The sequence below is a fragment of the Moschus berezovskii genome, chromosome 4, assembly GCF_049115385.1.
Source record: "Moschus berezovskii isolate FMDL1 chromosome 4, NW_MosBer_1.0, whole genome shotgun sequence".
Classification (NCBI taxonomy): domain Eukaryota; kingdom Metazoa; phylum Chordata; class Mammalia; order Artiodactyla; family Moschidae; genus Moschus; species Moschus berezovskii.
In genome coordinates, this window is record NC_142463.1 from 110,500,472 (window position 1) to 110,524,944 (window position 24,473).

General features: G+C 49.0%; 1 protein-coding gene across 3 annotated transcripts; it reads left to right on the top strand.

Annotated features, from left to right (window-relative positions):
• The first annotated feature begins 1,468 nt into the window (after nt 1-1,468).
• Nucleotides 1,469-22,836, top strand: SEMA4A (semaphorin 4A). 3 transcript variants are annotated; one of them, XM_088835865.1, is made up of 15 exons: nt 1,469-1,616; nt 4,691-4,861; nt 6,591-6,751; nt 8,000-8,062; nt 8,342-8,440; nt 8,664-8,769; nt 9,597-9,713; nt 10,415-10,539; nt 10,706-10,878; nt 11,942-12,092; nt 17,429-17,609; nt 19,067-19,185; nt 19,295-19,452; nt 21,068-21,168; nt 21,545-22,836. In XM_088835865.1, the coding sequence occupies exons 2-15, from the start codon at nt 4,720-4,722 to the stop codon at nt 22,135-22,137; spliced, it is 2,289 nt and encodes a 762-aa protein (XP_088691991.1). In that variant the 5' UTR covers nt 1,469-1,616; nt 4,691-4,719; the 3' UTR covers nt 22,138-22,836. The 3 variants fall into 3 exon arrangements, with proteins under 3 accessions (XP_088691991.1, XP_055259712.2, XP_088691992.1); XM_055403737.2 differs by lacking the exon at nt 1,469-1,616 and adding an exon at nt 3,685-3,926; XM_088835866.1 differs by lacking the exons at nt 1,469-1,616; nt 4,691-4,861; nt 6,591-6,751; nt 8,000-8,062 and having other exon boundaries at nt 8,353-8,440; nt 8,646-8,769.
• The last annotated feature ends 1,637 nt before the right edge of the window (nt 22,837-24,473 follow it).

A 24,473-nucleotide genomic window follows, 5' to 3' on the forward strand; every position in this document is an offset into this window, starting at 1 on the left:
GATGTGGCCTAGGGGCCATGGGGGAGGAGTCCCCACTGGGAGGTCAGGGTGGAATCAGCACTGCTGTCATGGGGGTCCCCAGGTTGGGCCCCAGGGCTTGGAGAGAAAGGAGTTGGGGAGCCCCCACAGTGCAGCTGTGAAATGGCATAGCCCCTACAGCCTGGTCCTGAACCACTGACCCCTTCCTACTGCCACCCCACCTGAACTGCTGCCCTACTTCAGCCTCAGCCAAGACACTTCCTCTCCCTGGCCTGAGGGGGTGGGACCCTGTCAGCTCTGAGCATCCTCTATGTTGTGAGAGATCCTGCTACGTTATTCGCCGGGCCCAGTGCAAAATGAAGGTGTGGGGCCCCTCATTCAAAATCTAGACTTTCAAACATTCTATTTACCAAATTATCTTTCCAAGGTGGAATGCCAGAAAAGTTTTCAGGAGATTCCACAGAAAACTCTGTTTCCAAAGACCTTATCTCCTTTCTCCTTTTCTTCCCCCCTCCCAAACTCCTTCCTTGCATTTCTGAAATCACGTGTCTCACATATAGCCTCTGCAGTTTACAACCTGAAAATCTTATGGATTACCAAATCAACTTCACTATGATTTCATGAACACGTATGTGAAATTATTAAAAAGTTGCAAATGTTTATATTTAAAGTTTCTTTTATGATAGTGCTATGTTTAAGTGGGAATAGACATTAGTAAACATTTTTTTAGTAAAAAAAAGAAAATCAAGACTTAGAAGACGGCAGTAGTTGGGCGTTAGACTGCGCATGGGGCCCTGTGTGACTGCCCAGGTTATGTGCCCAGGAAGCCAGCCCTCACTGTGGGCTGGCTCAGTGTGCCACAGCAAGAGAGAAGGCAGTGCAGCTTGAAGTCTGACTCCTGAGGCTCTGGTACAAGATGGGCAGTGATGGGGGCAAGGTGACCCTCCTCCCCACCAGGTTCCTCAGGGAACTAGCCCGGGAGGCCCTTGTGGAGGCAGGAAGTAGGACTCGTAGGCTTCTGTTTCCTCTTGAGTCAGGATTCACCCCAGAGATACTGTTTCTTAGCCCAGGGGAACTAGACCTTGCTTTCTCCATCCAAGTTGCTCAGAGTTGAGTTCCCTGGCCCCAGGCAGGAGTAGGACCCCAGGAGACGCTGCAGCTAACGGACTCACTCTGGAACGAGGCAGATCTGAGTTTACCTTTACTTCTGGCTACTCTCTGCCTCACTCCCCTTATCTTTGCAAGGTGGGGACCTCCCTGGTGATTCGAAGGTTACGACCCCAGCTTCCAGTGCAGGTGGTGAGGACGCTATCCTTGGTCAGGGAACTAAGGGCCCACATGCTGCACGGCAAGACCAAAAACCAAAAAAGGAGATTACCGTAGTACCTAGCAGCTAAAATTGTCGGGTAGATCAAAGCCTGATAAGGCCAACTTCATACTTGTGGTTGAGGTAAAGAAGACTTGTCATCAGAAGGAAGAACTAGGCTCAGGGCATTGAATCTGAGACTTCCGGAGAGAGAGGAACAAGGCAGGGGCTGGGAGCCTGGGGCTGGAACCTCCTCCCTCCTCCCCGCTCCCCACCATCAGAACTCTTCCCAGACAAGCCAGTCCATTCAAGCAGAGAGGCCTGCAACAGGGTAGGTTCCCACTCTAAATTGAGGGTTAGGGGGCATGAAATGTGGAGTCCAGGTAGGAGTGAGCCTTGATTCTGAGAGTCTAGAAAATTTTCTCCGGGTAACTGGGCCCGTGGCTTCTCCCAGGGGCCTGGCAATGAGACTCCATGAGAGTCTGGGAGAGTCTGAAGTATGTCTTTTTTTTTTTTTTTTTTTTAATGTATTTGCCTGTGCTGGGTCTTAGTTACGGCATGTGGGATCTAGTTGCCTAACTAGGGGTCAAATCTGGGTCCTCAAGTTGAGACTGCAGAGTCCTAGTCCCTAGATCAGCAGGAAAGTCCCTTAAGCTAGTCTTGCCAGAAACAGTTGTCAGGAGCGGCTTGGCTGAGACCAGCCCTCAAAGAAATTGAGAGAGAATGAGAGCAGAGGGAAAGGGAAGAAGGCTGAGCCGACTCTGACAAGGAATTCTTCTAAGAAGGAGCCTAAGCTGTCCCACCTTCTGTACACTTTGCTGTGGCAGGGAGAGGGGTTGGTGGACGTTACATAGCAGGAAAGACTTCCTGACCATGAGGAATACGCATTAAGGAGGTGGTCTATTTATTAGAGTCGGATTAGCTCTGGGACGTCTGTGCTCTGTAACCAGCAGTCAGCTGGGGCTCAGTGAGCAGGAAACTACCCACTTTCTAGGTCATGAAGCCTTTGGTGCTAGATGCCTCATTAACCCTGCATTATGAGATCCCCGGAGCCCTAAGGGAAGGGTGAGCAGCCACCATCGGGCCTTTGGGTGCCTCAGAAGTATGAGCGCAGATGGGAAATTTTCCGGGTCTCCCACTGGCATGATGCTGCCCTAATGTTGCTCTAAGAGTGCTGGAGATAAGACTACAGAAGGAATTTTCTCAGCAAAGCCAAGGATAAGAGCCTAATGCAATTGTTTTATTTATTGCAATTTTTTTAAACCACTTAAAAATATTTATTTGGATCTTAGCTGTCATGCAGGCTCAGTTATCCCGAGGCGTGTGAGACCTTAGTTCCCTGACCAGGGATCGAAACTGTGTCCCTTGCATTGCAAGGTAGATTCTTAGCTACTAGACCATGAGGCCAGCCCCTAAATCATTTTTTTTAAATGGAAGTATATTTAATTGACAATGTTGTGTTAGTTTCAAATGCACAGCAAAATGTGGACTTCCCTGGTGGTCTAGTGGTTAAGACTCCATGCTTCCAATGCAGGGTGTGGGGGTTTGATTCCTGGTTGGGGAAGGTCCCACATTGCTGAGTAGGGTGGCCAAAAAAAAAAAAGAAAGAAGAAAAGAGTGTACAACCAAGTGATTCAGTTTTACATACACATACGTATATATAGATATGAAAAGTCGAAGTGTTAGTTACTCAGTGGTGTCTGACTCTTTGTGACTCCATGGACTGCAGCCCACCAGGCTCTTCTGTCCATAGAATTCTCCAGGCAAGAATACTGGAGTGGGTTGTTGTCGTTTAATTGCTAAGTTGTGTCCGACTCTTTGCGACCCCATGAACTTGCAGCCCACCAGAATCCTCTGTCCATGGTATTTCCCAGGCAAGAATACTGGAGTGGGTTGCCATTTCCTTCTTCAAGGGATCTTTCCGACCCAGAGATTGAGCCCGCGGTCTTCTCTATTGCAGGCAGACTATATATACATACATATTCTTTTTCAGATTGTTTTCCATTATAGTCTATTACAAGATATTAAATATAGTTCCCTGTACTATACATAGGTCCTTGTTGTATTGTTTTTAAAGACTATGGCTCGGTTGGATGTAGGAGATCTGAAAGTTAATTCCACTACAGGGACTTCCCTGCTGGTAGGAGTGAAGGGACCCCACCTTGTGGGGTGAAAAGAGGAATATGAAAGACGGTGTCATGTTTCCTATCTGGGAAATCTTGAGCAAGAGGTAAAACCCCTGCTAGGCTTGTTAGACTGGCTGTGACAAGATAGAAAAACAGGGGAATGGCTGAAATGACCTAGAAACTTTCTGGCCTTTTAAACTTTCTCAATAGACAGGCGAGAGGAGGGCCAATGAGGGAGGTGTGTCTCCTTTTACTCCCCTCCCAATCAACCAACTTCCGCCCAAGCCAGGGATCTGTCACAACTCGAGAGGTGGAAATTCTGGTTTCCCTTGCCCAGAGCTCCCAGTGTTGGCTTTGCCACTATGGGTACCTGGAGGGCCGCAGTCCTGGCCCAGCCAGGCTGAGCCTCCCGTCCCCCACCTCTGGGGCCTGGGAGCCCTCCCTTCTTTCTCTTGGATGGCACCCCCCGCCCAAGAGACTGGATACCTGGCTTCTATGCTGTGACTGGCTCAACGGTATGTGAGATGCGATGGCTGGCTGGAGGGGTGGCAGCTCAAGGGGAGTGTTATGTAGAGACCAGGGAGACAGAGAGCAGCAGCACTAAGATGAGAGGGAGGGGGCAGCTGCAGAGGCTGGGAGGCGACCAGCCGCGCCCTGCCCCGGGCCACTTTCCGTGCGATGCCAGTAGCCAGCCTGGAGGGCTGGTCTCCCATCTCCTCTCTGCAAGAGGCCTGTAGGCCTCAGAGTCAGAGAACAGAGCAGGCCAATTCAGACCTGGTCTTCTTGTTTGGGTCATCACAGGGTAGGGCTGAGTACAAGGCCCTGGGTATCAAGAAATCTGAAAGCGCCAGGAGAATCAAGTCTGAAGAATCTACACTGCGAGTGCAGGAATCTGCTCCCTAGAAAGTCCCGGAGCCAGGACCAGGCAGTGGTTTGGGATCTGGGCTGTGGGAAGAGGAAAGGCAAAGAGTAGATAACAAGAAGGACTTCCTTGAGAGGAAGGTGGGGAAAGGCAGAGCCGGCCTATTGGCGCAGAGAGATCCTAAGGGATGGGGAACAACTGGATTTCAACCCAGAGGGGAGAGTGGGGCAGAATGAGGCCTGTGAGAATGATGGAAGTGAGACTCTCTGAGGGCACGCTGGAGAGGAAACTGGCCCGTCCCCCTAGCATCCCCCCCTGCCACACACACTTCTGCTGCCTGGGGCTCTCTGATTGGTTCCCAGGGGGGATGTGGTAAGGACTGCTCACCCAGAGAGTACCCGGTGCCTGTTTCCCCAGAGACGTCCAGTGACAGCCCCTGGCTGAGCATGGCCCTTCCAGCCCTGGGCCTGGACTCCTGGAGCCTCCTGGGCCTTTTCCTCTTCCAGCTGCTCCTGCTGCTCCTGCCACCGCCGACAACTGCGGGGGGTGAAGGGCAGGGACCCACGCCCAGGGTCAAATACTATGCAGGTAAGGGTCTGATGATCAGGAAGTAGGGGAGGGCAGCCCCGGGCTGGAGGGGGTGGAGGAAGGAAAGAGAATGGAAGGAGAGGGGTAGGAAATTGGACTTGGAAAAACCACAATGGGTAAGTCATGGAGAGGCAGAGGGCATCAGAGAGAGAGAGAGACAGCCAGAAATCGAAATTCAGGCTGAGAAAGGAGTGAATGATGAAGCTCACTTGGGGAGAGACTGAGGAAAGGGAGGGGAGGGGAGCAGGGGCCAGGGGCGTTGTGCCTTCTGCTTCTCCAGAGCTGGTGGTTTCTCTTTCCCACCTTCAGTGTCACTGTTAGCAAACTGGGCACTTCAAGCCCATAACTCCTTCCGTGCCCTCAAATGCCCCAAGGACATTTGAGGCATAAGGGAATCCGTGGACCTGGTGACCCCGGACACACAAATGCACAGATGATGCTGGGCCACACTGTGCCCAATACTGTGGACACCAGGAATATAAGAAGCCAGAGCAGCCTGGCTGGGACATGGGCCCTGGGACCCTGTAGGCACAGCTTGACTGGTTTCTTACCGAGGCTGTGGGGGCTGCTAGCCCTCCACCTCCAGGGAAAAGACTCAGGAAAGGACATGGGCCCTGTCGGAGTTGTAGGGGCAGGGTCTTCTGGGCATGGCTGAGTCTTTAGTATCTTTCTGGGGCAACGTGGTAAAGGAAATGCACGTTGCCCATTGATGGAAGGGCCTCCCCTGTGTTAGGCGCTGGGATTACAGCATAAACCCTGCCCCCAAGGTGCTGATGGTCCCCAGGGGCAGGCAGGTGGGCCACCACACAAGCATGCTTGAGGGTGATCAGTTCAGTGACAGAGGGGTTTATACAGCTCTGGGGAGGCCAGCCTCTCTGGCACCTTGCCACATGTTTCCCCAACTCCTCTTCGTGGTTGGTACTAAGATTCTCTGAGCCTCCAGAGCTAACAGTTAGCTGATCAGTCCTCCAATGTGAAAGTGCAAATGTGCCCGAGAGAGAGCTTTTGAGAAGCTCGTCTCTCCGCGCTGATGTGCCAGGGGACTGGGCACACACGCCCACCTCCGCCACGTCACAGTGATGGGGAAACCTCAGGGAATCTCCCACAGCCAGCCGAAATCCCCAGTCCAGGTGATATCCAGGCGCCTGCAGGAAACTCAGGAGAAAAACATTTTCTTTCTGTTCCACCTATGGCAGTGGTTCTTGTGGTGGGAATTTCCAGTAGAGGAGGGAAGGAAAGTGGGGTTGGTGAGTGGGACCCCTACAACCCAGTTACTCTGACACATGGTCCTATCCACCGCTAGCCCTCTTGTCTGTGGCTGCCAACACCTTCCTGTCTGTCTATCTGCTTTCTGCCCCCCCTGCCTGTGAGGACTGACGTGTCCTCCCCAGCCGCAGCCCCCTGGGCCTGGAAGAACATCCCTTGTCCTCACCTTACTTCCTGTCCCTTCGTCTGTCTCTTGAGTGTGGGCCCCCCTCCGTCTGTCCCGGTCCGTTATTACCCTGTCTCTGGCTGTCCTTCCTCTCCACTATGAGCTCAGCACCCAATGCTCCTAGGCTGTCAGCAGGGTGGGGCAAAGCAGGGATCTGCTGCTGAAGAGTGGGTCCGGCTGTGAAGGCTGGGGGGAGCACACTCTGCCAACCCTTTCCTTCCCCTGCTTTTCTCTCAGGAATCAGCTGCTTGCCCACTGCCTTCTCATCACTCACCCCTTCTCACCACCTCTCAACAGGGGATGGACGCAGAGCTCTTAGCTTCTTCCACCAAAAGGGCCTCCAGGACTTTGACACTCTGCTCCTGAGTGATGATGGAGGCACTCTCTATGTGGGGGCTCGAGAGGCCATTCTGGCCTTGAATATCGAGGATCCTGGGGTGCCAAGGCTGAAGAACATGGTGAGAGGCCAGGGAAAGGGTGTGGGCTGGAAGTGAGCCGACAGCTGTCTTGTGCCTGGGCTGCCTATGCATGAATAACCACCCAATTTGCTGTTATCTGTAATCAGCAACGATTAGCAGTTCTTGGTATAGACATATACATGTATGATTTTTATGACAGACAAGAAACACGATAGTGGCCTCACACTTCATTGGTTGAATACTGGTTGAATAATACTAATTGCTAAAATGGCTGATGTGGAAATTGACAAAGTGAAAGTGAAAGTTGCTCAGTCGTGTCCGATTCTTTGCAACACCATGGATAGTCCCTGGAATTCTCCAGGCAAGAATGCTGGAGTGGTCAGCCATTCCCTTTTCCAAGGGATCTTCCCAAGCCAGGGATTGAACCCAGGTCTCTTGCATTGCAGGAAGATTCTTTACCAGCTGAACCACCAGGGAAGCCCAAGAATACTGGAGTGGGTAGCCTATCCCTTCTCCAGGGTCTCCTTCCCAACCCAGGAATCGAACCAGGATCTCCTGCATCAGCAGAAGGACTCTTTACCAGTTGAGCTACCAGGGAAGCCCCAAAACTAATTGCTAAAATGACTGATATGGAAATTGACATATGAGAGAAACATTGACTCAATTCTATCAATAATGTGATATCCACCCACTGGAAGAAATCACTGAAGCTTCTGTGTTAAATTATAGTCACCCTACTGACAGGAAAAATGTGAGGGAGAAAGGGAGAGGGAAGGAAAAAGCAAGCAATCACTGAGCATCTCAACACAGTTTGTGTTGCTCAGTGTGTGGTCTGTGGGCTACCTGCACATATGGGATATGGATTAAAAATACAGTTTCTCTGAGGTGTGAGGAACTGAAAATTTTTAACAATTTCCCCAGGAAATGTGTTTTGTTTTGTTTCCAGCTGCTGCTTTGTATACCATGCATGGCATTAGGTGCTTTACATACAGAAATCTTTGCCATTGACCAAGATCACTCAACCAGTAAGTGGCTGAGTCTAGGTTCAAGCTCAGGTCTGATTCCACTGACCATGTTCTTACATGAAGCTGTGTCCTCATGAATATCAGTATCATTAGAGTAATAGCCAGGGTCACAAAGTGAGGTTCTTATAGCCTACCAGCATGTAACTAACCATTATGCCTGCTGGTGATTTCATGCCAGAGCCAAGGAGAGGGGGTAGTAGGTCAGAGCTAGAGCTCAAGATCTCATTCCCTTCATCTCCCCTTTCCCAATGCCCTACTTCAGATACCTTGGCCAGCCAGTGACAGAAAAAAGAGTGAATGTGCCTTTAAGAGGAAGAGCAATGAGGTAAGTAGGGGTGGAGATACTGGGGCTCTGGAAGAGAGCCCTGGTGTCCCCAGGCCATCACTGGATGACCTTAGGTGAGGCAGGCAGCAGAGGACACTTGTTTGAGTGATCGTGTTCTATAGGATCATGACCACATGGCCTGCTGTTCTATAAAGACCTATGGCGTCTGCCTCAGCATTGTCCAGCCCTTCTCCCTACTGGCGAGTGAGGGAGCAGTCCTCCAGGGGCCGGGAGTCTGGGGCAAGTGTTCTGGAGGCCTGAATTGCCTATCTCCCCCAGACACAGTGTTTCAACTTTATTCGTGTCCTGGTATCCTTCAACACCACCCACCTCTACGCCTGCGGCACGTTCGCCTTCAGCCCTGCTTGTACCTTCATCGTGAGTTACCTGGCGCCGGCTCTCAGGCCCCACCTCACCTCCACCCCCAGCTCATCCTCTGCAGCTCTGAAAAACTCTGATGTTGCAGCCCAGGGTCCTTGTGAGCTTCCGAGCTCCAGGTCAATTTTCCTCTGCATCCCCTTCCCCTTCCTCCCTCATGTCCCTCCTTTCCCAGACGTGAGACTCTGGCGTTCTGGCCCCCCAGCCACTTCCCCCCCTCTAGGAACTCCAAGATTCCAAGCTGTTGCCCATCTTGGAGGACAGGGTCATGGAGGGGAAAGGCCAGAGCCCCTTCGACCCCACCCACAAGCACACGGCTGTCATGGCAGGTGAGCATCAGGTTCCCTGGCCCATCCCAGCAACTGCTTTCCCCGGCCACTCTGTGACACAGGGAACCTGACAATTTCCTGAAAGGCAAGAGGACAAAGGAAGGGGGAGCCAGAAGCCTCACAGCATAAAATTAGAGGGAGTATCAGGTACCCCAACCAATTGAAACTGCCACAAAGGAGGCAGGGCAAGATGGACGTGGAGGGATGCACAGAGGTAGGAGGGTCCTGGAAGGGTCTCAGACTGGGAGGAGGCCTGAGAGTCACCATTTGTTCAACAAGCAGGCTCTGTATGAACAGCCCCTCTGGTGTGCCAGGCATTGTGCTAGGAAACGTAGGGATTGCAAAGAGGAAATCATGGTGCTGTGCCCTCCTGGACACAAACCATCACTCCCCCCACCCCCTGGCTTCCTGAAGCTGGTGGCCTTTGACTGAGTGGGACCTTGAAAGACAGGTAGATGGGCAGGGAAAGTGTTCCAGGAAGAAAAGGGTAGGCCTTCATGTGTAGAAACAAAACAGCCATCCTGGGGAAACAATGAGTGATTCTAACTGGCAAGTGGTTCAGCTGAGTATGGGAGGGAGGAGCCAGAGAAAGGCTGGAAAAGTGCCAAAACACTGAAGGCCATAAAGTTGGCCAGTCCCTGTGGGAGAAGGATCTAAGAATGGTGCTCAGGGTGGGCTGTGAGCTGGGCTTTGGAACTCCACGGGAAGGTGTAGAACAAACAAAGAAGGCCAGACACTGATGTGAATACTGACCTCAGTCAGAAGCAGGTCTGAGAAGGGCAGGGGCACCCTCCAACTGACAAAGACCCCTCCTCTCCTCACATTAGATGGGATGCTCTATTCCGGCACCATGAACAACTTCCTGGGCAGTGAGCCCGTCTTGTTGCGCACTCTGGGATCCCAGCCTGTCCTCAAGACTGACAATTTCCTCCGCTGGCTACAACGTAAGGACCTCAGCCCCACCCAGCACAGGTCTGGCCCCCTTCCCCAAGTCCCGGAGACCTGGCACTCTGAACTGCTGCTAGTTCACTCAACTCTCATTGGTTGAGGCATACTATATGCAGGGTAGTTCTGCAGGGAAGACGACAGAGCTCCTGTCCTAGGAAGGTTTCATCTTTTAAAAAAAACTGTTTAATTTTTTAAAAATTTTGGTTGTGCTGGTTCTTTGTAGTTGCGCAGGCTTTCTTTTTCCTCTGGTTGTGGCGAGCGAGGGGCTACTCTCTAGTTGTGTGCAGTGCATGGGCTTCTCATTGTGGTGGCTTCTCTTGTTGGGAAGCGCAGGCTTCAGTAGCTGCAGCACATGGGCTCGCAGTGGTTGTGGATTTCTCTGGCTCTGGGGCACAGGTTCAATAGTTGAAGCCCATAGGCTTAGCTGCTACATGTGGGATCTTCCCCGACAAGGGAGCAAATGCTTGTCTCCTGCATTGGCAGGCAGATTCTTTACCACTGAGCCTCCAGGGAAACCCGTGAAGCTTTCATCTTATGTAAATAATTAAAGTACTTCCCGCCACCCATGGCCACCCCTCGACCAGCTGTGGATCTGGGACAGAGTACCTCCTGGTCTTCAGAGTCAAGGGTTTTCCCAAAGGGGAAACCAGGACACCTAGGTGCTCCATCTCTTAGCCTACCTGCCCTTCCCCTGCAGCGGACGCCTCCTTCGTGGCAGCCATCCCTTCCACCCAGGTCGTCTACTTCTTCTTCGAGGAGACAGCCAGCGAGTTTGAGTTCTTCGAGAAGCTTCACATTTCCCGGGTGGCCCAAGTCTGCAAGGTCTACAGCCTGGTGGGAGGCGGGGCTGGCCGTGGAGAAGCCAATGGGGGAGGTGGCAGAGGCGGGGCTGGGCGCTTAGGGTCCAATGGGGGTGAGGGGCGGGTTAGAGGGCGTGGTCACGTGTGGGCAGTGGGTGGACCCTCTGACTCTTAGACTGCGCCCCTAGAATGACGTGGGTGGCGAAAAGTTGCTGCAGAAGAAGTGGACCACCTTCCTAAAGGCCCAGCTGCTTTGCATCCAGCCGGAACAACTTCCCTTCAACGTTATCCGTCACGCTGTCCTGCTGGCAGACAATTCCTCCACGGATCCCCATGTCTACGCAGTCTTCACCTCTCAGTGGTGAGCAGCTAGGCGAGAGTGTAGGGGTTGGAAGTGGGATTTGGGGTCAGCCCCCATCTCGCCCTGGCCCGCCAGGGAGGGGTAGGAACTGATGTGAGCGTAGCACAAACTCCACACTTCGAAGACATTTGATCATCACCATCTCCCAGGAATTTGACTCACGCCCTTAATGTAGGGCTTAATGTAGATAGGGAAAATAAAGCTCAGAAAGGTTATTAATTTATGTCCTGCTTGGTACCAAAAAGGATAGGAGGCAGCTTACAAAAGGCAAACATTAAAGTAAAATAAACCTATGAGGAAATGGAAATAAAAGGAGAATAAGAGAACCCAGGGATGGAGTCAGCATGTTACAGATATTTATCACTTATACAGTTGGGGATGTTGGGACACAGGTAGCTGTGAACTTCCTAGTGGTCATAGCATAGAGTGAAACGCCATCAACAACATAAGATAAAAATAAAGTCATTGCTTGGAGACTGAGACTTATTTGTTGTGGTCTGGCTCCCACAGTGTTCAGGTATCAGCTGACAATGTGTCAGTTACCAAAGATATCTTTTATAAGCAGGGTCTGGTATCTGTGGCTTCCAGAACTGAGAATATGGTTTATGCCACAGTCAGGTTAAAAGGAAACAATAGAGACAGAGCTTTTGTCTCCACAGACCAGGGCGGAAGGAATAAAAATAGTCTTGTAGTTGGGTTCTGTTTGGTTATCTGAGGACCAAGAATACACTGGACCCCCAGGGAGGAGAACTTCATCTGGAGCCTGCCCGGGAGCTGGCTACATTGCTTTTCCCATAGAGGCTCAGTCTGGGCAAGCCAGCCGGGAGACGCCCCAGGGCCTGAGCCCAAATGAATTCTCATTAAGGATAACCACACCTTAGATCCTAAAACGGGATAAGGTCTGGGACTCTCCTAGCTCTTATTGCCTCGGCTGGGGACTGACCCAGCCCTTCATACTCCTACATTTCTGGGGTTTTTCACCAAAAGTGGGCCAAGGTGGGAGGGGGAGCTTCCTGGTATAGCAGAGGAGGTTACAGACAACGTCCCCTCTGGCTGTCTCCAGGCAGGTTGGTGGGACCAGGAGCTCTGCTGTCTGTGCTTTCTCACTCAAGGACATCAAGAGTGTCTTTGAGGGGAAGTATAAGGAATTGAACAAAGAGACTTCACGCTGGACTACTTATGAATATCCTGATATCAGTCCACGGCCAGGCAGTGTGAGTATTATCCATGCCACTGAGTAAAGCCCGCCTCCCCCAGACATATAACATGCGTGTCAAAGTACCTATCACAGCATGATAGTGCCCCATAAATGCTCGTGCTCCCCACACCCCCAAGTCCTGTCTGCTCAGATATTCACCCATTCCAGCTGCCCACATTCCACATCCGTGGTGTCCAACCCCATCCGAAACACAGAATAGCACCCCTACACCCCAGCTCAGTGCACACCATATACTTGGGTATATCACTGAAAAAGCAAGGGAGCACAGGCTGTGCCAAGGACTTTCTTGGGCCTCTTCATCTGCTTTTCTTACTTAACTTTTGTTTTTGGATTGGAGTTGTATATGTACAACATTTGAAGAATCATAGATTTACATGGTTGGTTACAAACAACAGCCCAGTTTCCTCTCCTCAGCACTTTTCCCTCTCTAGAGACAATCACCTTCAACTCTTTTAGCTGATTCTTTTCATTTTATCTCCAAATCTCAAAATATGTTTATTGCTATTCCTTGATGCTTCCATTTCAGGCAGCATCTATTGAATTCCCATTGTGGATGGTGAACATTTAACCATGTCGCCCCATCCCCACCCCCACTCAGCGATGAGCTGGAGCTGACTTGCAGCAACTAGCAAGAACCCTTGTGCATCTCTTTCCAAATCCGAGTTCAGTGACATTACATTGATAGCTTGAAATTAGCCATGGTGGGGATAATACATTATGGAAATCAACGAACACTTTAAATCGTCACCCCAGAGCAGCCTTACCAGCACACCGCTGTACCCACCTCTTATCTCTCAGCATTGGTTTATAGTCAGTTTGGTCAGGCCAGTATTTATATTATGATTCATTACTCACAACTGAGCCATGTAGTAGGCCATGATTATTTTTCCTTTTTACATAATTAAAAAAATTTTCCCTGGGGTTAGTAATTATCTTGATTTTTTTTTTTTGCTTTGTTTTCTAAGCTCTTATCTTTAATTCAACCCCAAACTCTCCCTCAATTATCTGACTCTGTTGAAAACAGACCCATTTGGTAGTCTAAGAATTTCGTTTTCCTGGAAATCCTTTCTATCTGCTGCAGTCTTGACTACGTCTTCGTCTCACGTACATCCGGAGCACAGCTGCCATCCTGGAAGCTCCCTTCCTCATCATTCTGGGCACTCCCTTTACCTCTTTCTTGTGATAATCTGGTGTTTCTTGTATCCCACAACTTCCTATTTTTTCTTTCTTTCACTGTCTTATTTTAGTGGAAGATGGGTGGGTGGGTGCCAAGTTACTTCAGTTGTGTCCGACTCTGTGCGACCTATGGACTATAGCCTGCCAGGCTCCTCTGTCCATGGGATTCTCCAAGCAAAAATACTGAGTGGATTGCCACGTCTTCCTCTAGGGAATCTTCCCAACCCAGGGATCAAATCCATGTCTGTTATATCTCCCACACTGGCAGTTGGGTTCTTTACCACTAGAGCCACCAGGATGGCCTCTGTAAATTCCTGGAAAGGAATACACAGCAGGTACATTTTTTTGAGACCTTGAATGTCTGAAAATGCCTTCATTCTACATTCACCTTTCATAGTTTGCCTAGTTGTATCTATTTTAATTCTGGGAAAAAATAATCTTCCTTTCAGACTTGGAAGGCATCCTCTATTATATTCTAGCTTACAGTGCTACTGTTTGAGAAGTCTGAAGCTATTCGGATCCCCAAAGCTTTGACTATCTGTTTTTCCCTCTGGAATCTTGTAATACCTTTTTTGTGTTGCTGTTTATTTTGAAATTTCATGATATTGTGCCTTGATGGGATCTTGTTCATTTATTGTCCAGGCGTTCACTTTGCCCCTTATGTCTGGAAATTTAGTTCTTTCAGTTCTAATAAGTTTTCTTGAACTGTTACCTTTTCATTTAACACATATTTTTTAAGGTCACCTGTCACTGTTGTAGGCAATGAAGATATAGTAGTGAAGAAAACAAAAATCTTTCTTCATGGAGAGGATATTCTACTGTTGGGATGTTTTCTCACTTCTTTCTGAACTCCCTGGATTGGTTGGTCCTGTAACTTTTAAAATCCTTTTTAGGAATTTTCCCAAGTCTTTGGTTTTGTTCTACTTTCTAAGAGAGTATCTCAATTTTATCTTCTGATCCTTCTGTCAGATTTTTAATTTCTGCTAACATATTTAATTTCCTACATTTTTTGAGCTTTGTATATGTCTTGCAACTATGTTCTATTATAGAGAATTTTAAACATATAAAAAGTGAACAGAATAGTATAATGGACCTCTCTACACCCATCAGCCAGCTGCAACTCCTTGCCAATCAGACCACTTCATCTCTATCCCACTCACTTCCCCTCTTATTTTTTGAAGCAAATTCTGGGCATCATTTCATCTGTGTTAGTTTCCTATGGCTGCCATAACAAATTACCATGAACTTGGTGATGTAAAACAACAGGAATTTATTCTTTCAACATTCTGGAGGCCAGGTGTTTGAAATCAAAGTTGAAATCAAGGTTGGGTCCTCCTGGAGTCCCTGAGAGAGAATCCGTTCTGTGCCTCACTCCTGCCTTGGCTGCTGGCAGTCTTTGGTGTTCTCTGGCTTGTGGGTACCTCACTCCAGTCTCTGCCTCTGCTGTCTTGTTGCCTTATCTCTGTGCGTCTCCTCCTCTTCTCTTAAGCGTACACTTGTCATTGGATTTAGAGCCCATTGTGATCCAGAATGAGTCATCTTGAGATCTTTAATTATATCTACAAATACCCTTTCTCCAAATAAAGTCACACTCACAGGTTTTCAGTGGGCATACCTTTGGATGGTTATCATTCATCCCATTACCTCATCCATAATGATTTTAGTATGTATCACCAAAGATAAGGGCTTTGAAAAAAATAACGTATAGTTCCATTATTACACCAAAAAAATAATGCATGCGTGCATGTTTAGTTACTCAGATATGTCTGATTTTTTGTGATCCCATGGACTGTAGCCTGCTAGGCTCCTCTGTCCATGGGATTGTCCAGGCAAGAATACTGGAGTGGGTTTCCACTCCCTTCTCCAGGGAGCGAACCCAGGTTTCCTGCATTGCAGGTGGATTCTTTAGCATCTGAGTCACCAGGGAAGCCCCCCACCCCACCCAAATTAATAATAGTTTCTTAATCTAATATGCAAATGTATTCAAATTTCTAATAGTCTCATAGATATCATAAGGGTTTTTTTTTAATATAGTTTGTTTTTGAAATCAAAATCCAAATAAGATCTGTAAATTTGGATTGGTTGTTCTTTTCAGTCTCTTTTAGTCTATATGTTCCCTTTCCAACTTCTTTCTTTCTCTTACAATTTATTTGTTATATTGAATTTCCCACAGTCTGGATCTTGATGATTTTGCATCGCTGTGGTGGAGTTTAAGTATTTTCTATAAATTGGTTGGTGTTTGGATCTAGAAACTTGATCATAAAAACTTGCTCTTAAAGTTTGACTTTGGGGAGCAAAATAAAAACTTGTATTAGTTTGGTCTTCTTTCAGGACATTTATAATCTCTGGCTGCATTCTTTGGAATAAGAACTCCTCTTGAAGCATTGTGTATATTCTTGTTTCATGGGTATGCTATCTTCATACTTCTCTCTCTTAAGGTAGTCATGATACTTTGCTGTGAAGTTTTCTTTTCTCTGAATCATTTGTTTCCTCTTAAGGTTTATTCATTTTTTTCCATGTCTCTGTTTTTTGTGTCTTTCATGTCTCTTGTTTCACCCACATATTTGGTCATCCTTGGCTATCTACTCATAGTTAAGAGGGAGGGGGCCTTGAAGCTGTGGAAACTCTGCACCCTGGGTATGACTTGGCAACTTCAACTCCATGATAACTCCACTGAGAATGGTCTGGCTAGGCTGCTTTACTGGAGACCTTCAATATCAGTATCTTTAAGTCTTTGCTTTTAGGCCTTTAGTCAGTTTTCCTGGAGCAGATTCTTCTAGTCTTCTCTTGGAGTGAGGCGGTCTGGCTCCTGGGGTCTGGGAGTCATGGGGAAGAAAGACTGGGGGTAGGGGAAGAGTCTCAGCAGATACTGTGTTTACCCTTTTCATCATGGTATGTCACCCCTCCGCTGTCCTCCAACCAGAGTCCCTCTGCCTTATCCTCTCTAGAGAATAAACCTCCAGTCCTGGGCCAGGGTATGGAAGGGACAGTTACTCAGCTGCATGGAGCTGGGAAGAAATCTCCCTGCTTCTTAAATAGATTTTCAAATATAGCCTTTCTTTTGCCCCATTTCCAGAGGGGACTGAAGCCACTAATTTATGAACTTCAGAAATTCTGCCTTATAAATCAGAATTTAAGCCTGGGCTGGCTTAGAAAGATTCTTTTTTCCTGCTAAGTCTTTTCCCTTTTGTTCATTTTCTTTCCAGCTTCCCAAATGTGTCTGCTTTTGCCTCCTCTTGTGTTCTCATATGTCTTTTTAAAAATAAAAAATCCCTTTGGGAGGACGTGAGAGTAGGTACATGTGCTCATCCTGGCGTCTAAATGAGATCCAGATGTTATTGTGTCACTTTACAGATAGGAAGTTGCAGCTCATAGAGATAAGGTAGCTTGTCTACGGACACAGCATGTAGGTGGCATGGTTGTGGCTGGCATTAAGACAGTGCTGTTGGAAACGGAGGACAAGAATCGTGACCAAAGATCAGAACACAGGTGTCCCAGAGCCACTGTGTGCTGCTGTTGGCAGGGCCTTTGGAGAACAGCTGGTCCAACCCCCTCATTTTATGGGTAAGGAAAAGAAGGCCCAGAATGGAGAAGGGACTCCCCCCGAGTCGTGCATCCAATTCATGCCAAACCATGATGCAAAATACTCCCTGCTACACCACCCCTTTTTGTGACAGACTGCATTCCATTATTGACTCTGTGAACATTTATTGGGCCCCAACTGAGTACTAGGCCCTATGCTAAGCCTGGGCCTACAGACATGAGTTGAGGGTGGTCCATGCCTGCAGGGGATCCTCACCCTACTTTCTGCTGGTGGCCAGGCATCCTTGGTGACCGGGATGATGGATGGAAATAATGACAGCGCCAAGTACTGTTCTAATTATTTTTCATGTAATTCGTTTGCATCCTTATAGCAAGTCTGTGATGTGTTGCTGATAGGCCCATTTCACTGTTAAGGAACATACTGAATTCAGACGCTGGATTTTAAAGCCAGGCAGTTCCAGAGTCCAGCTTTAATCCCAATCCTGAAATGAGGACTGCCAAGAGGGAGGGAGGCACAGGAGATTAGCCAAGGGGGAGGGAGGGAGAGAAGAGGCCGTGGGTGAGTTGGCGGGAAGGAGAGAGCTGACCTGATCTGCCTCCTTCCCCCTTCAGTGCTCCAAGGGCCCCTCCTCTGATAAAGCCTTGACCTTCATGAAGGACCATTTCCTGATGGATGAGCCAGTGGTGGGGACACCCCTGCTGGTGAAGTCTGGTGTAGAGTACACATGGCTTGCGGTGGAGACAGCCCAGGGCGTCGACGGGCAGAGCCATCTGGTCATGTACCTGGGTACCAGTGAGTAGAGGGCCCCGGCCATCCCTCAAGGGACTGGAGCCAGGGCTGCAACTCAGGATGAGTGGGGAGACCTTCCAGTTCACTCACTCATGCATTCGTTCAACACATTCTTTTTTTAACTGGATGATAATTGCTTTATAATATTTGTTAGTTTCTTCTGTACAGCAGTGTGAATCAGCTATTCATATGCGTCTAACCCCTCCCTCTTGGAACCCCCACCATCTCACCCCTCTAGGTTATCACGAAGCAGCGAATGTTGATCTGAGCACCTGCGCTGTGCCTGGCACCCAGCTAGGCTCTGAAAATATAGTAGGGGAACCAAAGAGCCCCATCCCTAACTTTTCTGAACTTTCAGTCTGGCCGGGTAGAAAAAAGGGTTTTGGTGACCTTGGCAAGAGCTGTTTATCTTATTTATTTATCTTATGGGGGAAACCATGCTGGAAAGGTGAAGTGTAAGGGAGGATAGAGGAGGAGTGTATAGACTTGGGGAGGGAGAAGACGGGCAGGAAGTAGAGGGAGCCCTTAGGTGAAGGCTTTTGTGTTTTCTATGAAGTAGGAGAACACAAGGTCATGAGCCGTGGGGACTGAGGGATGGAAAAGGCAGTTTTGAGAAGAGAGAAGTAGATTCAAATATTCTTTGTGGAAAGAAGCAGAGATGGTTTGTGGGGGGATGGGGAAGATTGCAAAACGTATATATTGAGGGCCTGGCTAAGGTGGATGACCGTGAGCTTTAGTAGAAGAAACCCATCAGGTTCATTCTTTCTTTTAGGACATCAGCTGTGCCTATATTGAGTGCACAGTCGAGAACAAAACAGATAACAAGCTAGCTCTTTTTGGAGTGCATGGAGACAGATAATAAACATACTGAAGGAGTCAATTACTTGGTTCATTATGAGATCAGAAAATAAACAGAACGGTGTGATGGGGTGGTCAGGAATGCTTGTTGGGGAGGTAGCAATTTTTGAAAGGGTGGTCAGGGTAGACCTCACTGAACTTTGAGTAGCGACACTTGATGGAAGTGAGGGAGGCTGGTGATGTGATTTTCTATAGAACTGATTAAAAATACACATATCCATGAAGAAAGGGGATAGTTTGGTTCCACTAGGGCTGGAGTTTTATCAGGCTGTTTCCAAGGAAGGACTGAGAGGCAAGGGATTTCCAGCCATTTACGAGAGCTCCGTCTCCGTGGCAACGGAAGGAAATGGTCTGACAGATCTGTGTCCAGTGCATACTTCAGAAGGAACTTTCTTTCTTTCTTTTTTTGGCTTCAAGGCATGTGGGATCTTAGGTCCCCAAGCAGGGATCAAATCAGCACCCCTTGCATGGAAGCCCAAAGACCTAACCACTGGGCCACCAGAGAAGTCCCAGAAGGAACTTTCTGACAGCTGGGGAGGCCATCTGGAGTCAAAGAGGGAGCATGAGAGGTTAGGTGATTTCAGTTCTCTCTCTCTCCACAGGCACAGGCTCCCTCCACAAGGCTGTGGTGAGCGGGCACCGCAGTGCTTATCTGGTGGAGGAGATTCAGCTGTTCCCTGCCCCTGAACCTGTTCGCAACCTGCAGCTGGCCCCTACCCAGGTGGGAAAGGGCCTGACCCTCAGATGGGGTCTCCAGTGAGGCAGGCCTTGGGTGCTAGGTCCATACTAGGTGTGGCAGGGTGACTTGACAGGCTTCCTCTCTTTTCCAGGGAGCAGTGTTCGTAGGCTTCTCAGGAGGCATCTGGAAGGTTCCTCGAGCCAACTGTAGTGTCTACGAGAACTGTATGGACTGTGTCCTTGCCCAGGACCCTCACTGTGCCTGGGACCCTGAGTCTCAAACCTGCCGCCTCCTGCCCACCCCTATCCTGTGAGTGCCAGTTTCCCAGTGTGTGCTTCTGGTCTCCCTCTTTCCAGGTGCTATGAGGTCGGTGCAAAAGTAATTGCGGTTTGGGGCTGTGAATTTTATATCATTTTAACTAGGCTCAAACATATCTTTATTAATCAAAATAGGAACTGTTACAATCAATACATTTTTGCCAACAAGAAATAAGTTGGTTTCTTCCTGTAGCATAAAAATCTGTGCTTCAGGATTTGACGAACTCTTAGAAACCATTTTCTGCTGGTTGTGGAAGCATTTTCCCTTCAAAAAGTTGCTTGAAGTAGTGGTAGTCGGTTGGCAAGAGGTCAGGTGAATATGGTGGATTTGGCAGAACTTTGTAGCCCAGTTCATTCAGCTTTTGAAGTGTTGGTTGCATGGCAGGTGTTTGAGTGTTGTAGTGGAGAAGGGGCCCTTTCTTTTGACCAACGCTGGCTGCAGGCGTTGCAGTTTATAGTACATACCATCGATTTGCTGAGCATACTTCTCAGATGTCATGGTTTCACCAGGATTCAGAAAGTTTTAGTGGATCAGACATTTAGTGGTTGGACCAAAAAGAAGCTCCAAAGTACTTCCCAAAGCCAAACTTGCACCAAAAAAGGTCCTGACCAAACAATGACCATGACATTTTCTTGGTGCAGGTTTGACTTTGGGAAGTGCTTTGGAGCTTCTTCTTGGTCCAACCACTGAGCTGGTAGTCACTGGTTATTGTATACAATCCACTTTTCCTTTCTCGTCACACATCACAATCTGATTGAGAAATGGTTTCTTGTTGTTGTGTAAAATAAGAGAAGACAACACTTCAAAATGACAATTTTTTTGGTTTGTGGTCAGCGCGTGAGGCATCCACTTACTGAGCTTTTTCATCTTTCCAATTTGCTTTAAATCCTGAATGACCATAGAATGGTTGACATTGAGTTCTTTGGCAACTTTTTGTGTAGTTGTAAGAGGATCATCTTCAATGATCTCTCTATTGGTCATTGTCAACTTTCAGTGGCCAGCCATTGCACGCCTCATCTTCAAGGCTCTTGTCTCCTTTACAAAACTTCTTGAACCACCACTGCACTGTACGTTTGTTAGCAATTCCTGAGCCAAATGCGTTGTTGATGTTGCAAGTTGTCTCTGCCGTTTTACGGCCCATTTTGAACTCGAGTAAGAAAATTGCTCAGATTTGTTTTTTGTCTAATATTATTTCCATAGTCCAAAATAAATATAAAATAAACATCAAGTAATAAGTCATTAGCAAAAAACATAAAGCAAAAAATATACATTCAAATGACGTATAACATAACCATATTTATTAAGAATGTATTCCAATATCAAATGGCAAATTTCAACAATGCAAAAACCGTAATTACGTTTTCATCAACCTAATACTAACACATCTCCTCCAAGACAACCCCTGGCCTCTGGGGGCTCCTCCAGGGATGCAGTTGCACCAGGCATCATTGAGCTGTTTCAGCCCACCCTGGGCTTCTCTTCCCCTGACCTCTGTTCCACCTTGTCTCCCCGACCCATCTTTCTCCCCACTGCATTTCCCTCTCTTGCTCCCTCCTATTCTCACTCTTGCCTGTTTCAAGAGATAATTTTTGCTTTCCCTCCTCAGGAAGTCCTGGAAGCAGGACATGAAGCATGGGAACCCAGAGTGGGCATGTGCCAGTGGCCCCATGGGCAGGAGTCTGGGGCCCAGGAGCCGCCCCCAAATCAGTGAGTGTGGGGCCAGAGAAGGTGCAAAGGCTAGGGAGGACTTCCAGCAGTGGGGACATTCCTGCATCAGTTTCTCCCTTCAGCATCTGCCTGGCTTGAGAACTGAATACCCAGAGTTGGGATGGATTTGAATGTCAGCTGTAGGGCGGAGGGATAGGAATTCTAAGCTGGGATTCAGGATTGGGGTTGAAATTGGTTCTGGTGTCAGAACTGGAGTCAGATGGACTGGGGGTTAGTTTGGGGCCCAGGCTGGAGACAGGAAAGGGGTCAGAGTTGAGTTTAGGACTTGAAATAGAAGTTGGAGATGGGAATGGGGCCCCAAATGTCGGGGCCTGCATTCTCCCCTTAACCTTTGGCCCCTTTCCTTCCCCTACAGTTAAAGAAGTCCTGGCTGTCCCCAATTCCATCCTGGAACTCCCCTGTCCCCGGAGCTCGGCTCTGGCCTCTTACCACTGGAGTCACGGGGTAGAAGCCATCCCAGAGGCCCCTTCCACAGTCTACAATGGCTCCCTCTTGCTGCTTCTGCGAGACGGGGCGGGGGGTCTCTATCAGTGCTGGGCCACTGAGAATGACTTCTCATACCCTGTGGTCTCCTATTGGGTGCACAGTCAGGACCAGCCCCTGGCCCTGGATCCCAAACTGGCGGGCATTCCCCGGGAGCGCATGGAGGCCCCACTCACCAGGGTTGGCGGCGGGGCCGCCCTGGCTGCCCCGAAGTCCTACTGGCCGCACTTCCTCACCGTCACTGTGCTCCTTGCCCTGGTGCTTTCAGGAGCCCTCATCACCTTCCTTGCATCCCCACTGGGGGCACTTCGAGCCCGGGGCAAAGTCCAAGGCTGTGGGACCCTGCCCCCCAGGGAGAAAGCCCCATTGAGTAGCGAGCAGTGCCTCCAACCCCCCAAGGAAAGCAGGACCTCTGCCAGCGATATGGACGCCGACAACAACCTTCAGGGCACAGAGGTGGCTTAGACTCTGGGTACAGACTGGGGCTGTTGGATAGGACAGGGCGCCTGGCCATTGGCTGGGGGAGCCAGGAGCTGCTCCTTCCCGACTAGGGTGGGAGTAGCACCAAAGACCACTTTCCGCCCGCCAGAGGACCTTCTCTGCCATTCTGTGCCACTGATAACACTCAGTGAGGCTGGGCACAGCAGCCTGGCTCCCCTGTGGAACACGCTTCTACCAAGCACGTGGCCTGTCTAAGGGGGACTGCCCCAGACCTGGTCTAGGCCCTGAAAGGAGGACCCAGAGAGGAGCCTTCAGTTCTGGGCATCCTGGGACCGTCCAGAAACGGTACCGCTGCAGGAGACCCTAAAACAACCAGCGAGCGTTTGAGCACACCACACCTGGAGACTAACTCTGCAAGCAGCTGCCGCCTTGGATACCAACACTCCCCTCTCCCAGGGCTCTCCAGGATTCTGCAGGGAGCTGCTCCCTCCAGCTTCCCTTATCAGCCCTTCCTGAAGTCTCACCTCCTTCCATCTTGCTTCAGTTGGGGCACATTTAATCCCTTCTGGCCTGGCTCGAAGGACAAGGGTAATCTGAGCCTTGTTCACTCCTTTTCCCAGGCTGACCCCTGGACCTCTCTTCTCTCCCCTCTCCTCTGTTTTGGAATTCAAAACCTGCTTGTCACAGACAGTTTATTTTTTATTAAAAAGACAAAGCTTGTGACTGGTGCTGTTTTTTGTCAGAGCAGAGCACTCCAGCCGGGGACCATGGGAGGTAAGGGGAGCAGGAAGTCTGAGGATATTAGTGGGTTTGGGGGGTGATTGTTCTCTCCAGCTCCAAACCACCTCTTTCTCCTGCCAGCTCCCTCCCAGCCCCCAAGTAGCCCCACAGCCCTTCCTTCTACTCCAGACACTGCTGGAGAGCACCTCCAACTCTGTCTTTGGGGCCAGCTCACGTCTGCGTCTGCTGGCCAGGCAACACCTGATCCATCCCAGACTCCGTGCCGCAGCCCCCCAGTTGCTGTCCTCAGCTGTCCCACACTTCTTGAGACTCCTATTCAGTCCCCCTTCCCCACGGCAGCAGTTGGTTTCAACCCTTGGAGGACTGAATTTATAGAAAGACCGTGCAGCCACCCCCATCCTGGCCACATCCTTCCTAATATCTGACAAATGCTCTGTGCACACGCCCTTATCACCCTCCCACTCCCCATCCTGTCACGACGTTTGTCCCTTTTCCATCAAGGCTAGCAGGTGCATTGGCCCTTCTGCTGGCCATGCCAAGACGCCCTCCACTGCCCTCCCCATTTGACTGCTCCCTCACTGTTCATTTCCCTTCTTCCATCCCCATGTGTGCCAGGTGTTCTCTGTACCAAAGGGAAAGAAAGCAGTGATCCTTCCTACACCTCCACACTTTCAGTCTGCCCCCTCCACGCTCACTAACTCTTTCCCGTTAACTACTGAACACCAGGTAGGGTTCATTCTGGCTGTCCCCCCAGTACCCCCAGCGTCACCCTCACGCTCCTTAATCCCCTGCAGTCTGGCTTTCCCCTGACCTCTCTACTTAGATGACTTCATGATTTTCCATAAGCCTCTCACTGGCCTTGATCTCTATGTCTTCACACCTTGGCCATGCTATTCTTCTCACAGCTCACTCTTTTTAAACTTTTATTGGTGTATAGTTGATTTACAGTGTTGTGTTAGTTTATGCTGTACAGCAAAGTGAATCAGTTATACAGAAACATAAATCCACTCTTTTTTAAATTCCTCATAACTCTCTTCTACTATGGCTTTTTCTTTCGAAGATGTTTTAAAATTTTTCAGTTGTGGTAAAAAGAACATGGCAATATAAAATTTACCCCCTTAACCGTACAGTTTTGGCTTCCCTGGTGGCTCAGTGGTAAAGAATTTGCCTCCAATGCAGAGATGTGGGTTCCATCCCCTGGAGGAGGAAATGGCAACCCACTCCAGTATTCTTGCCTGGAGAATCCCATGGACAGAGGAGCCTGGCGTGCTACAATCCATGAGGTCGCAGAATCAAACATGACTTAGCAACTAAACAGCAACAAACCATACAGTTCAGTGTGTGAACTATGTTCCCATCGTTGTATAACAGATCTCTAGAACTTTTTCATCTTGTGAACCTAAAAGCTGATACTCATTGAACATTTCCTCCTCCTCTCAACCCGTAGCAACCACCATTCTGTTTTCTGTCTATGAGTCTGACTACTTTAGGTGTCTCGTATTTGATCTTGTGTGACTGGCATATTTCACTCACCATACTGGCCTCCGGGTTCATCCATTTTGTTGCATATGACAGGACTTTCTTCCTTTTTTGAAGCTGATTAATATTCCATTGTATGT